Here is a 13,336-nt window from a genome sequence, read left to right on the forward strand (position 1 = left end):
CCGATTCCTACGATTCGGGTTACGTCACGGGTGGAGCTTGTAAATGCGATGTTAAAATAAACGCTATAGATCATACGTTATTCTTATTAGCGCCGGTCTCCTCGACCTCGACGACAGTTTTCTCGGAAGATTTCTCTCCCAGAATTTTAGCATCGTGTTCCTCCGTATGATCGCACGGATAACTGTACGAATTGACGTATCGTATCGAGTTGGGGTACATTTCACCGGGCCAGTCGTTACTAGGTACGGTGGCGGTGTACGACGACGTCCTTCGACGATTGTCCATATCCATCGATGAGTACCTGGAACCCAAGACCCGTTCAACGTGATCGAATTAATCAGTTTCAACCTCGAAGCGTTCCACCTTTCCACTGTTCACTCGAGGTTTTTGAATAAAAAATTAATTAACCTTAAACCGTTCCTCCTTTAGATTACACAAGGTTACTCGAGGTCTTTGGATGGAAAAGAAATGTATAGAAATCGTGAACTTTATAGTATACGCGAACGTGTCGACGAGATTGTGTGAGAAGTAGCAAAAATGAGTCGACGAAAACGAGAGGATCTAAGGAAATAGGGAAGCATCTCGATAGCTTTAATCCAAGTGTCGAAGAGTAGAAAATTATTTTCAAGTTTTCTAGAAAGTATAGTAATTTGGAGAGAATGACACGTCGAGATCGGGAATAATGCGAAGTAAGTACCCTATAATCGTGTTCACGAGTTCTCGATTCGATTATAGAAGAATAATGTATCGTGAGGATGCAACGGGTCGGAAATGACCCGAGGAACGCACCAGGGTTAAAATTGTCGCGTGAGAGAGTGTGATAATTATTCGTCGTCTAATTTGCACGAACAAGATCCAAAGTCTAGGTTGTCATTGTAATTCACACTGGAAAATTCACCACCGATCGTTTTTGTGCATTATCACACGGAATTTGTTGCACGAAATGTGTTCGTACTTTTACATGGTTTGTTTATCTTCTGCGCCGCGGCCAAGACGACCGAGATCCTTGAACAACTTCAAGGTCTACGATGCCTAGGGTGAAACGTATATTTCCATCGACGAGACACGTTCGAACGATCGTTAGAGGGACATTTCATGGAAACTGTCGTCATCGACTTTGATGAAAATTCGGTGAAAACCAGAACGCATCGTCCTTTTCTGGTTGTCGAGACAAATTCTTCGAAGTGTTGCAAAACGCGAACCTGTACGATAGTCGGTGAAATTTAAGCAATTCTAAATTCGTGGTATTTTGTTACGTTCCGCACGAATTTATTCTGTAAAATTTCTTCATGTTTCTAGAGGAGATTTGTTAAAATCTATCACGAGAAACAGAATACAGAGTCGAGGTCTAACGAACATATAGTCCGATTACTTATTGTACTGGACGATAATAAAGTAACGTCAGAGAACATTCTAGTAGTCTTAAATATTATTTTACTAAATCGAGAGAACGTTCTCACGTAAATATATTTGTCAATAAGACTTGAATCATTTTTCAATCGATACAACTACGTCGAATAATTTACGCTGGAATTTTTCTTGGATTTTTATTACGTACAATTTCTTTTCGCTAAAATTTTGTCGCGCTAAAATCAACGTACTATCGAATTTCGGGAGGAATATTGGTTTATTCTTTTTTACAAAACTTCCATCGCCCATGTCGGCCTCGGGGCCTTCTTCCGATGAATTTTGTGTCTCATGATGGTGCTACCCAATTTACCAATACCGTCTTGGTATTCCGAGCGCCAAGGTGGTAGTCGTGTTTCTTGACTGTCCTCTTCGATTTTTCTCTTTCTTAACGACCGTTTTTGTTTGGCTCTTTTAGCGAGTCGAGACCGAGTGGAATCGTACGAATCTTTTCTTATTTGTTGTTTAACGGTATCGCAAGTATCCAATTTCGCGTCTGGTACGTCCATAATTGCTGCAAACGAATGTCGTGAGTTACAATTTCCATTCCGATGATCCAAAAATGTGTTTAAAATATAACTAATTATAGACAATGACAAAGTATCGGGTTACTTCGTAAGTCGTGTCCCACAATTTCGTGAATCGATGTATCTAAAACGAATAAGACTACGACTTACGTTACAGAAAATAATTAACAACTTTACAAACACAGGGCACAATCGTCTACAAATTGGTACACACGGTACCTATCGAATTTCAAATCTTTTATATTAAATTCTTTCGTATTAAATTTCATTATATTTCGTATAGAATTTTTTATATTAAATTCTAAATATCATTAGAGAAACGCTTCAAAGAACGTTCCTTTAAACACGAGGCTGCAAAAGACTCATGAAAAAGGGGAACACTCCCTTAAATACAAAGGCACAGACTTATGAAATCGTCCAATATTTCCCGTATTGTTGAAACTGTACTCTTATCGGTGTAATCCTTTTGGTAGGTTGTTACTAGTCGATCCTTGTCCACGCGTTGAATGATCTCGTCCATAGGTGTGCTCTGTAGAATTCCATAGAGATTAGGATACTTCTCTTCCAACTGAAACGAGTACTTCCGAGTAACGGTACGCAAAAACGTGAACAACGAACCGACTCACTCACTTTTCTTATGTAAGTGTTCGGTTGATCGTATTTAGTCGCCTCTGACTCTGGACGGGGCCCGGTTTTCGCCGGGTACAGCTTGGGGTCCAGGAGACGTCCCATGGGACCGATGCGGCTCCAATTGTGTTCATCCTCGCAGAGTTCGACGACCTTCAAGTCACGCTCGTAAGAACGCGTGTCGCACGCGCAGGGACCACCATCGCGCGGTATGGACTGACCGTGTTGGATCTTCGTGGAAGGCCACGTGTAGTCTTTTTGATACGTTGTAATAAACTGATCCATGTTGGCCTCTCCTTTTTTTTATTTTTGAACAGCGGAAACGCTACTGCCTGGTAGCGGAGAGGGCTGGACGTTGAGGTGATTTCGTTACTCCGAAAACACTGCCGTGATATCGTCCATTTGTCTGCGCCGGCGATCCGGAAATCTATACAACGTATTCGAGGAAACGTCACTCGAGATCCTTGCACGAGGTGTCTCGTAACACGCGGTGTGAATCGAGAGAGACGACTCCATTTTGGAAGAGTAAAAGAAATTTTTTCCTTACCGTTCTAATCCGTCATAGCGTCGAACAAAAGTGTGTACAGTATCATTCTGTACGGTGAATCGATATTCTCGAGGACGGTCCGTCTCTAGAAAGAGAATTCGCAAAAGACACTTTCTTCTCTATAGTAACTTTACCGGGGAAAATAGTATCTTTGGATAGTACCGTCAGACATTTTCCAGAAAATGAAATACAAATTCTCGATTTCTTTTTCGGTAAAGTATCTTCAAGATTTGTTCGTCAAAGTTACTTCTTACCTTGGTTACTTCAACGTGATTTTTATGTTTCATTTTTACGCGTTAGGATAGTCGAATTTCTCTCGAGAATGGTATCGAGGAACACGCGATTCGCACAGCGACGTACGCGTTTACTTCGTCGCGATCATGCTCGTCCCTTTCCTTATCCTGCACATTTCGAGACGTTTGGTCCCACGGAGGTCGACGAAACGAACACAATGGAATTTCGCCGGTTCGCACGACGAGATTCCGACGTTCGTGACGCGTGGCGACATTCAGGTGTCTCGCGTTCCTGGCTAGCCTAACGGTTAGCGACCCGAAACATCGGTAATCTCGTCGGTGCGAACAAACGGTTTGTACAACCACCGTATGGAGAACGGTCAAAGCGTGTACGATTTGAAGTTGCAACGTCTGGCTGAACAAACACACCCCAGTTCCAATAAATGGTCGTAGACCGATACCGTTCGCGTGCAATCGGTGACCAAAGATGCCGCGTATCAACGCAAGATGGCACCGTCCGTTTCGCGATTATTGCGTTTGGCTTGACGCCACTTTCAATAGAAATTAACCATTTTGCGGGTTAATATTTCCACCCGACTCAGTCAATCGCGAGAAGAAGAAAAAAAAAAAAGGAACCTCGAGATCTCTTCGAGGTCTCTCGTCCCGATCTCTTCGATATCGAAATACTTTTTCGCAATCACCGTGTTTCGGGCGATCGTCGATTTTTTCCGCCATTTTTTACCACGTCGAGAAACGTTTCGTCATCGTGGCGAAAAATAATTGCGACGAGTCGCGCGAGATGCCCGGTATTCGCGATTATTTTTCGCGCTAAGAACGATTCGTTTCCGTCGGTTGCACAGCATCAATCTTATTCCCGACCCCCACTTTTTTCATCGACGATTGGCCAAGTTCCAAGACCAACAGATAGTTCGATGTGGGAGACTAGACACAGGCCACCGACTGCAATCGACGGTACACCAAAGTCGTGCACGCTTTATTTAGAGATACATCGGTTCGAAAGTTCGGTCACTCGGCTTCCGGAATCCACGGTGTCTTCCATGCGAGACGCGAGCCGGCCAGGGTACGCTCGAATTCTTGGTCAATTTTCGAAGAAGAAACTCTGTTCGTACGAGCCTCGTGTCGAGAACCTCTTTTATCTACGAAGTTGAGAAAAAAAGGAATTTCTACGAGACGAAGAGACATCGATCGAAGTGCAGGAATTCCGTTAACAGAGGATTCCAGGAGTCGTGGCTTCCTTCCGTTATCCGAAAGCGATTTACTCGAATTCGTGAGCGCGTGTTTTTGCGCGGCAACTTAATTCCGCGCGAATCGTTGGGCTGTGTAAATAAATCGACTCCGTAAGGCATACTACACCCGAATAACTTTATTATTTGAAATAATCGAAGAGCGAATAATATACACGGTTTAGAATAGCAGTTACAACGAGTCTCTAACTGACCTTTCGGTATCTTGAAATGTTCTCGCTTTCGGTAATCCTTGGGTTGTGTAAATAAATGATCGTACTCGTAAAGTTCATACACGAATAACTTTATTATTTGGAATAATCGAAGAGCAAATAAATAGTTCCGATTAGCGGACCACGAGGGACTAATTGATCTCTCGTGGTCCTAAAATGTTCTTACCTTCGTGTAAATAAATGATCGCACCTGTGAAGTACTCGCGACAGTGACTTTATTATTTAAAACGATCGAAGAGCGACTCTGCACGATCTTTCGGAGTTTTAGAGTCTTCTTGCTATCGATTTTAAAAACGTTTCGATGGTTCCGGGTCGGTGTCGTCGTCTCTGACCGATGCTCCTTCTCTTATTTCCATAGCGAGGGATGTGCAACGATAGTAGATTTCCGTTTGGTCGAGTTAGTTTAGGTTTGTCAACTTTGGAGTTTTTCCAATTTTCCATAGGATACTCCTGCGTTGTCTCGCGGTCCTAATGTAAGCCCCAACCTTGTAAGCCTCGACCTATTTACTTTAGAATAATCTGTCGAAAGTGTTTGAAAATGTTTAGTTAGGAGTTCTTGAAAAATTCATTCAATGGATAGAACCCACGGGAGCAAGCTACGATACGTATACTCCACTTTTGTGAAACTTGCGACCGTAAAATACACGTGCCTTGTCGGCTTGACAAGGTGTGATCTGTTTGGTTTAGTATAATCTGTCAAAAGTGCTCTGAAACGTTTAGTTGGTCTTCAAAAACTGGCCTCGCGGATAGAATTCACGACAGAAACCTAGTACATTCTACCTCTGTGAAACTTGCGGTCGTGAAATATCTGTCTCACAACCCTGATCCAAGCCCCAACTCCGCGAGACAAGGTACGAACCGTTCGATTTCGTATAATCCGTCAAAAGTGGTCTAAAATCTTCGGTGAGTTTGAAAAAATTAGTCTCGCGGGCCAGAACTCGCGACAGCAACCTGTAAATACGCTCTCCGTTTACTTGCAACGATAAAATACTCGTGCCTTATCTCGCAACCCTAATCCGGGTGTGTGCGAGTCAAGGTCAAAGTCGTTTCGTTAAAATTTCGACGATACGGGTAATCGTAGCGTTCGAATCGTTCGTGGAACGATGACGTTACGTGTCGTCGGATTTGTGGACGAAACGAATCATCTTTGTCGTCTTCCTTCGCGCGCTAGCAAAGCCTTCCGTCCCTAAGGAAGGAAAGCTCGGAAACGGACTGTACCGATGGTTGCTCTAAAGATATCGCTGCGTCCACGCGGCCAGGAATAGAACCGTGACGTCGTCGTTCGTCGACGAGCGAACACCAACTCTTCGGCTTGCTACCGACGGTCAGCCAATGGGATTCGATTCGAGGTCGATGCTGAAGACGGTCCTCCGACGTACCACCCCGCGATTCTAATTTTTCGCGCGGAACACGCTTCCTCGTTTCACTCGGTGGTTACAATGTCGCGAGGATTGTTACCAAGCGTTCTTTGCCCCGTACCCTCGATTCTGGAGCCACTGGAAACTCGGTGGCTTTCCATGGACATGGATCGGGTGTCTCGAACGTCGAAGAAGAATCTCGGAATAATTGATGCCTCGAATCGAGATTCTTTGGAAAACATTCGTTCAGAGTTTCGAGATACTTTGGAAGATTATCGCTCGAATATCACCGTTCAAATGCATTGTACAAATCTCGAAGAGAAAATTTGTCGAAAGACTCGCGACTCGCTACAGAAATTTCGTCCTCGAGGTGTGTACAGTATTGTAATTTCAACGAGGAGTTATCGACGCGATCAAATCTCGTACTCTCGGTAAGGTTTCGAATATTTTTAAAGCTTCATACGCAGCACGATCGAAACACTGGAACGGTATCGTACGGAATTGTTCGACGACCCGCTGCATCCCTCGAGCGAATCGTTACAAAGGTTAATTCACCGCGTAAAAAAGTTTCTCGGTCGATATCCGTTCGGGACGAAATCACGCTCGAAGTATTACGAACGAGATACCCAGCGTGGTATCTCGAACATCTCGGAAACAATTAATTTTCGTCGTAGCTGGTAGCCGATCCGTCATCGGTATCAGAGAGACCCGATCGCAACTCACGAGGGGTAGTTTTCCACTAGCTCGAGTACCGTTGATCGCGAACACGCGCGTAAAATAATATTCAAAGCTCGATGGGTGGGCGAAATCTCGGGAAAATCGAAGACGTCGAGTGGGCGAGGCTTCTCGTTAGAAAACATCGAGCTCGTGGTCGTTCTGTATATATAATCGCGAGCTTCGTTGGATAACGAGGACCGGCCCCGAAAGAAAGGCCTTCCTCGAACGAAGGTTCGCAGAGTTTTTCTAAGAATGGAAGAATGATCGAATCCACGAGGCAGCCGGGCGACAATAATTTACACTCGAAGCGTATCTCTCCCGGTCCTTCTCCGTCCGGCTTTTCCGGCGCGAGTTCAAAAGACGAGTTCGAGAGAGAGAAGGAAAAGAGGGAAAAAAATGGCACGAAGTGGGGGGAGGGAACACACTGTCGCGAACGGAGCCGATAAAAATCGTTGACAAGGGGGCGCGACCGTAAATTTTTGGGGCGGGAAAGAATTATTGCCACCGGATAAAGACGAGGCGGGCAAACGATTCTGACCAAAAAGCGCGCACACGTGGACACCGTGGAACACGCGCGGCGCAAACGTGGCGTTACCGACATCGTTCGCCAACATGGTGAAAAAGAGAAAGAGAGAGAGAGAGAGCTCGGTTTCTCGAGGTTCTCGTTTTTGGAAGTTCTGGATTCTTCGCGCGTATGACTCAACGGGGGAGAGAAAAAAGGAAACGCGCGATGGTGGTCCCGGTCGCGGAGCATCCACCGGGCTGATGAAAGAACCCGCTGACAAAGGAACTGCCGCTGCGCGTTGCAAATTAATCCGCGTATTATTTTCTACCCGCGTGCGGGGCGTTTAACCCCGAAACACGATATCGTGCGTTTACCTTCGAGCCGCGGCGCGAGTTCTCTCGAGTCTTCGAATTATCTTCGAGACCGCGAACGCGCCAATAATAGCGCGGAGGAAAGGAGGGCCCGCGCGAATATTGACAAGCGTTCGAATGTACCGATAAATATACAAGGTGCTTCGTCAAACCTCGAATTAATCTCAGCGGGGAGACTTCAACGCGCGATAAATAACCGAAGAAATCGATTCGACTTTGTTTTCGAAACGTTTCCGCGCGTACCGTTTTTTCTTTCAACGAGATATTTTTCTCGCAAATTTCGACGCGCACTCTGTTCTTGAATTAATTATTACGCCGGTATGGTATCGTGGATGTTTTTAGGGGATGGAAGGTATCGATGAGTACGTCGATAAATATATATGGCGCTTCGACAAACGTTGGGTTCAGCGGTGGTTTTTAACACGAATAATGAAAAAGTCCGGTCGACTCTGTTTTCGAGTTACGGACCCTTTTAACTCTTCGTCGATTCAAATATTTAGGAAATCGTAAATATTTCCACCCGGTGCGCGAGATTCGATCGACCGTTTTGTAACGGTTCGCGAAACATTTTGCGGGTAAATTTTTCATTTCGAAAGTCGCTTTTTCAAAATCGGTCACCACGCTTCTGCGGGACGAATTTCGAGCGAAAAATGTAACACCGCGAGGGATAGATTTAAGTCGAGGGGGCTCGGACGGGAATGTTTCTGAAATTGCTTAGAGCGAGGCAAGAGACTACAAAACAAAAACAGCTTGGAACAAGAATATTTAGAATGAGAACTCCCACGCTAAGAGAAGTACGGCGTCTAAAAATATATTTATCAACTCGAGCTCGGGAAATTAAAAGAAAAAGGTGCCAACCTGGTCTCGCCGCGCGAAGAGCGATACGCTGTTGACGGAAAAGCACGATTGTATTGTCGTGGGAATTATTTATATACAGACACGTACCTATGCGTTATCGCGTCCAATATCGTGGGCATCGTTCCGCGAGAAATATTCACGAGGACAATGTATAAATATTCCGTTGAGTAGTCGTTACAAATATAGATTTGATAAAGGGGGATTTTACTTATGTAAACAGCGAAGGGATGATTCAGATCGGATCGAGCGAAAGTCGCGACTTCATTACTCGGAACGAATCACCGAGAAATGTATTCTAAGTATGAGGACATCGTTAACCGTCGGTGACGCATCTTCCAGAAATCCGTGCAATCGGAAAACTAAAATCGTATGGGAACAAGACGAATAGCGCGTCTGTCGCCTGCTCATCTGGAACAGGAAGCAGCGAAACCCTATCGAAATAGCAACGCGACCATTAACATTCATTAGCACCTCTCACGTCTTCGAAAACGGCTTACATATAACTCCACGACGAAACCAAGGAGCGAACATGCACGCACGCAAGCACGCACGCGATTCTATAAATTTTCTCCTTATGGAGTAGCACGACTTCTTAACCTTTTTTACGCCCCGCGGGATTAAAAGCGTAAAAAAGTTCTATCGCTGCTCGCACTCCTGTACCGAGTTATTTCTGCGCAAACTTATTCCTACTCTATCTTATTTTTACAGTAACTTAATCCTACTCTCCTCGTCCCACATCGTCTCCCGTCTGCATTCCAGTTTCTTCGTCCATTCTTCCCCCGTTTCTCATTCATTATTTTCCCCGACCCGTTTCGTCCCGGGGATGGATCAAAATTTTCTTAAGTAAATTCGAATCGAAAAGAATCTCGTAACACGACCAAAAGTAAATAACACGAAACTCGATACGCGTTCGACGGTTGGACTTGGATAGTCCAATTTTTAGGCATTTAAGAAGCTCCAAATATTTCGTGATCGTTTCATTTTTTCTCGAGAGAACTATCAAACGCATCGACTCCAAACTTTGCACACATCTCGATCAATACCTCGCCAAATCTATAGTATGTTTTCCCCTATGTAAATAATTTACTTCACCCAAGTGACACGTTCCACATCTTTCCTCCACGTTCGATCCTAATTCTTCCCCTCTGCACTCCTTCCAAGCTTCCAAACTCTAAGAAACTCTCCAAAATCGTAGTTTCCCCTCTTCAAATGATCAAAACCCCCTGACAAAGGATTGAAAGTACCACGAGGAAACGATGATCCCCTCAAACGATCGTAAACCGAACCCCTTGGTCCTGTTCTCACGGTTTCGCGCCATTCTGTCGTCGAACGCGCGTGCTCGGGGGTACCGAGTCACGCGGCCCCACCAACACGCGCAACATTCGGGGGACAAATTGTTGCCGCGTGGTATTAAATTAAAAATCATTCATTCGGTTATCACGGAGAGGAGGAGGGGAGGGGGAAGGAGAAACGCGTTACAGCGAGACAACGGCGTCGAGAACGCCCGAGCCGTGTGTCTCATTAAATTTATACCGGCGTTCACATTCCCGTCGGACGACGTAGCACCCAATTAAACGTTTGATATAGGGTGGTCCCCCCCTCTTACCTCCCCCAGCTCGTGTTTTGACTTTCGCGCGGCACACGTCCGCGCGCCACGCGGGACTGGCAAAAATAATCCGCGTCAACGGGGGGGGCGAGCGGGGACCTGCAAGAAGAGGACGCGGGGGAGGGCAACGACGAGAATTCGCGAGAGAGTTTCGCGGAACGACACGGGTCTTCGTTCAAGCTGCCTTACAAAGTGTAAAATTACTGGCCCGAGGTAAGCCCCGATCCTCGAGGCCTTTTTTCTCGGCCGTTTAACGTCACCGCGACGTCCCCCTCGGTGATTGCTTTATCGTCCTCGCTTTGGGGAACCTCGAGACGTCGGGGATCGGAAGAATCGAACATTTTATTCCGAACATTTCAACGCACAGTGTGCCTTGGAAATAGATGGTCGAAGTACGATACGGTACGATCTTCTTGAAAACGAAGAATGGAAAATGTGGTGCCCCTGGAGATCCAGGAGCTTGGTCGTATGTTTGTGTAATTGAAAAGTGTACAGGTGTCGGTTGCTTCGGTGCACGATGTACTTTAAGGAATGATATTTTTCAGGGTACTATCTAGGTTTCACGAAACGCAATTTCACGAGTACGAGAACGATATGGTAAAAGTACGTTGGAACAGATTTGGATACTTTGGCTGGTACGTTTGTTTATTTTTTAGAAAATACGAAAGTAACAGTGGTGATCGAAGTGTGGTTGTGCGAACGTAGGTTTGGAAACTCTTCCAACACGTTTTGCTCGCGACTAGCGAGTGATCGTTGTAATTAATTTTTATAATTGAGTATTTAGTCGTTTAGGAGTACATTCGTGCAGTTCGCGTAACGTAGAATATTTTCGAGAGGGTTTTTGATTTTTCTTTTTTTTTTGTTCCAAGTCGTGCAGCGTCGTTTCGAAGATTTCGAGAATCTTCGCTCTTGTGTCATTCGAGCGAATTTTGGCATAAAGTACGGCGGATCACCGAGGTCTTCTCGTCGGACGTAAAGTGACTGTTTCGTATCGTTACTGGCGATCGTTCCGTCAAATTAATTTGTCGTGATTCCTGTTTTCGTTCTCGTTTCTTTCGTGTCTTTACGGCCGCGCGGAATATCGCGAGATTTATGAGCGTAAACGTCACTCGTTTAAGCGCAACCCTCCTTCGACACAATTTCCTTTCCACCCGATGAAACCGTGCGCTCGTTGTTAATCGAGTTACGATGTTTCTAAGCAGCTGCGCGTAATTCTGAATGTACCGTGTGATCGGAATAGTAACGATCTCAGAAGTCACGAAAATGTATATACAATAGAAACATACAAACGTAACCGGTACATTAATACTTACCAAAGTTGTCTTCCTCGATATATTAATACCGTGGTAATACAAAATGAATTAATTGGTCAATTAACCGTAATCGAGAATAATAAAATATCAGAAACGACAAAAAGACACCCATCTGCTGGAATAATTTATATTAAAATACAACACTCCCAAACTCGAGCTCCGGTGAATAAGAATGAAACGTCGAGCGGTTGAAAATATACCTCCTTTCGCTCTAGATTATCCCGAGTGCTAGCACGAGCTAAAGAAACGGTAAAAACCTTACCTTTCTCGATATTTCGTAGATCCCGCTCCGAAAACGTAAACAGTGCTCTCGTGAGTTAGGTATCTCGTGGCGTGGAACGTCTCGCATTACTCCGACGGAATTAATTCGCCGACTCGCGCTAATTGGCCGTTTTTCGTTCATTGTCGCGAGCACGGTACGACGAACAAAGACACCGTGCCGCGCCGCGTCCTCAGGAGTTATTTCGTTTGCGCGAGAATATGTATCGGTCGTTTCTAAGTAAGACGTTCTAAGGCTCTCTTAACGTTAAGGCCGGCGGGCGGTGTCTCATCCAGAACGTTCACCGTTTCGCGAATCGTCCTCGCGTTTCAACGCGTTTCTCGCGAGCAGCGGCTCGTTCCACGGGACGTAACTGATTCAGATCCTTTGTTCGAGGAAGACTATACGGTAGGTGCGCGAGCAACCGTTCCGAGCCGGTTCAAAATCCCGGGAACACGAATTCGATGCCCCGGTGTCGCGCGTCCGTTTTTGGATTTCGCGGAACAACCAAGCTCCAGCGCGCGTTTATTAGCTTCCATTCGAAAGCGGGGAACACGTTCGACGAACAACTCGGGGGCATCACGGAAGCGGGGTTGTCGTCTCGACGCCTCCTGTAAACTGCGATCGAAATCTCGCGAACAAGATTCTAATTAGAGAGAACCGGAGGGGGGCTGGAACGACGTTGGAAAAGAGCTTTCGGACGAACTCGTTCACGTTCCCGTCTTCGGATCGATTACACGGGAGAAGCTCGTTATCTCGGATTAGGATTTATTGAATTCGGGATTCCGTGAACACTGCAACTCGTTGCATTTCGCGCACCATCCACTGAAAGTTGTGTACTCGTCCATGTACCTGGTATTTTTTTTTTTTATGTATTCAAAAATATCGATTAGAAATTATCCATTGTTCGATCGGCGAACCTTTATCCCGAATGTTGTTAATATTCTTCGATTCAGAGTTTCTACTAGCATTCGTATGTATCTTTTGTGATGAATCACTTGTCCATGGTCTTCTTATTCGCCAGTGAATATTCAAGTGTTTGAGTGGTCGTCAACTACAGGAATAATACTCGAACGGTATTCGATGGTCGACTATTCGTACAATATTCGACCGATATTCGATGGTTAATTATTCAAGTAGTATTCCATGGTCAGTTATACTAATGGTACTCGAATTTCAAAGACTATTCGAATACAGGAGAATTCGACAGCCGACTTGTTTCTTTTAATGAACGCAGCTCGACGTTCGACGTTCACCCCGCGGGCCTCCACGATTTTTCAATTTAATTAGGCGCGTGTTTGTCGACAAATCGACCGGGGTCGCGTTACATCGAACGTACCTGCCAAAAACTTCGTTAACAACCTGCCAGTTAGCGCGACGGTGCGCGACAAAAGTTGAACACCCGGGGATGCGGCGCGGTTGATTTATACGCGTTTCCCTCGGTAAAAATTCGCCTATAATCCGGAACGGTTCGCGTACGGTTTCGTTATTTATACAGTCGTGACATTCTCCGATTCCGATTCGTCTCGC

At 45.3% G+C, this 13,336-nt stretch overlaps 2 protein-coding genes across 2 annotated transcripts in view; both read right to left on the reverse strand.

Moving 5' to 3' along the window:
* LOC143151657 (uncharacterized) overlaps positions 1 to 13,336 on the reverse strand; it is a 29,649-nt gene that overhangs the window by 2,154 nt on the left and 14,159 nt on the right. The window contains exon 8 of the mRNA XM_076321006.1: positions 77 to 302. Coding sequence (XP_076177121.1) covers positions 77 to 302 — 226 coding nt within the window. The remainder of the gene's footprint in view (positions 1 to 76; positions 303 to 13,336) is intronic.
* Positions 1,639 to 2,847, reverse strand: LOC143151419 (uncharacterized). The gene is made up of 5 exons (XM_076320518.1): positions 2,566 to 2,847; positions 2,341 to 2,503; positions 2,117 to 2,185; positions 2,021 to 2,059; positions 1,639 to 1,922 (listed from the first exon to the last, which is right to left on the reverse strand). The coding sequence occupies exons 1-5, from the start codon at positions 2,845 to 2,847 to the stop codon at positions 1,639 to 1,641; spliced, it is 837 nt and encodes a 278-aa protein (XP_076176633.1).

The sequence above is a fragment of the Ptiloglossa arizonensis genome, chromosome 9, assembly GCF_051014685.1.
Source record: "Ptiloglossa arizonensis isolate GNS036 chromosome 9, iyPtiAriz1_principal, whole genome shotgun sequence".
In the NCBI taxonomy this organism is placed as follows: domain Eukaryota; kingdom Metazoa; phylum Arthropoda; class Insecta; order Hymenoptera; family Colletidae; genus Ptiloglossa; species Ptiloglossa arizonensis.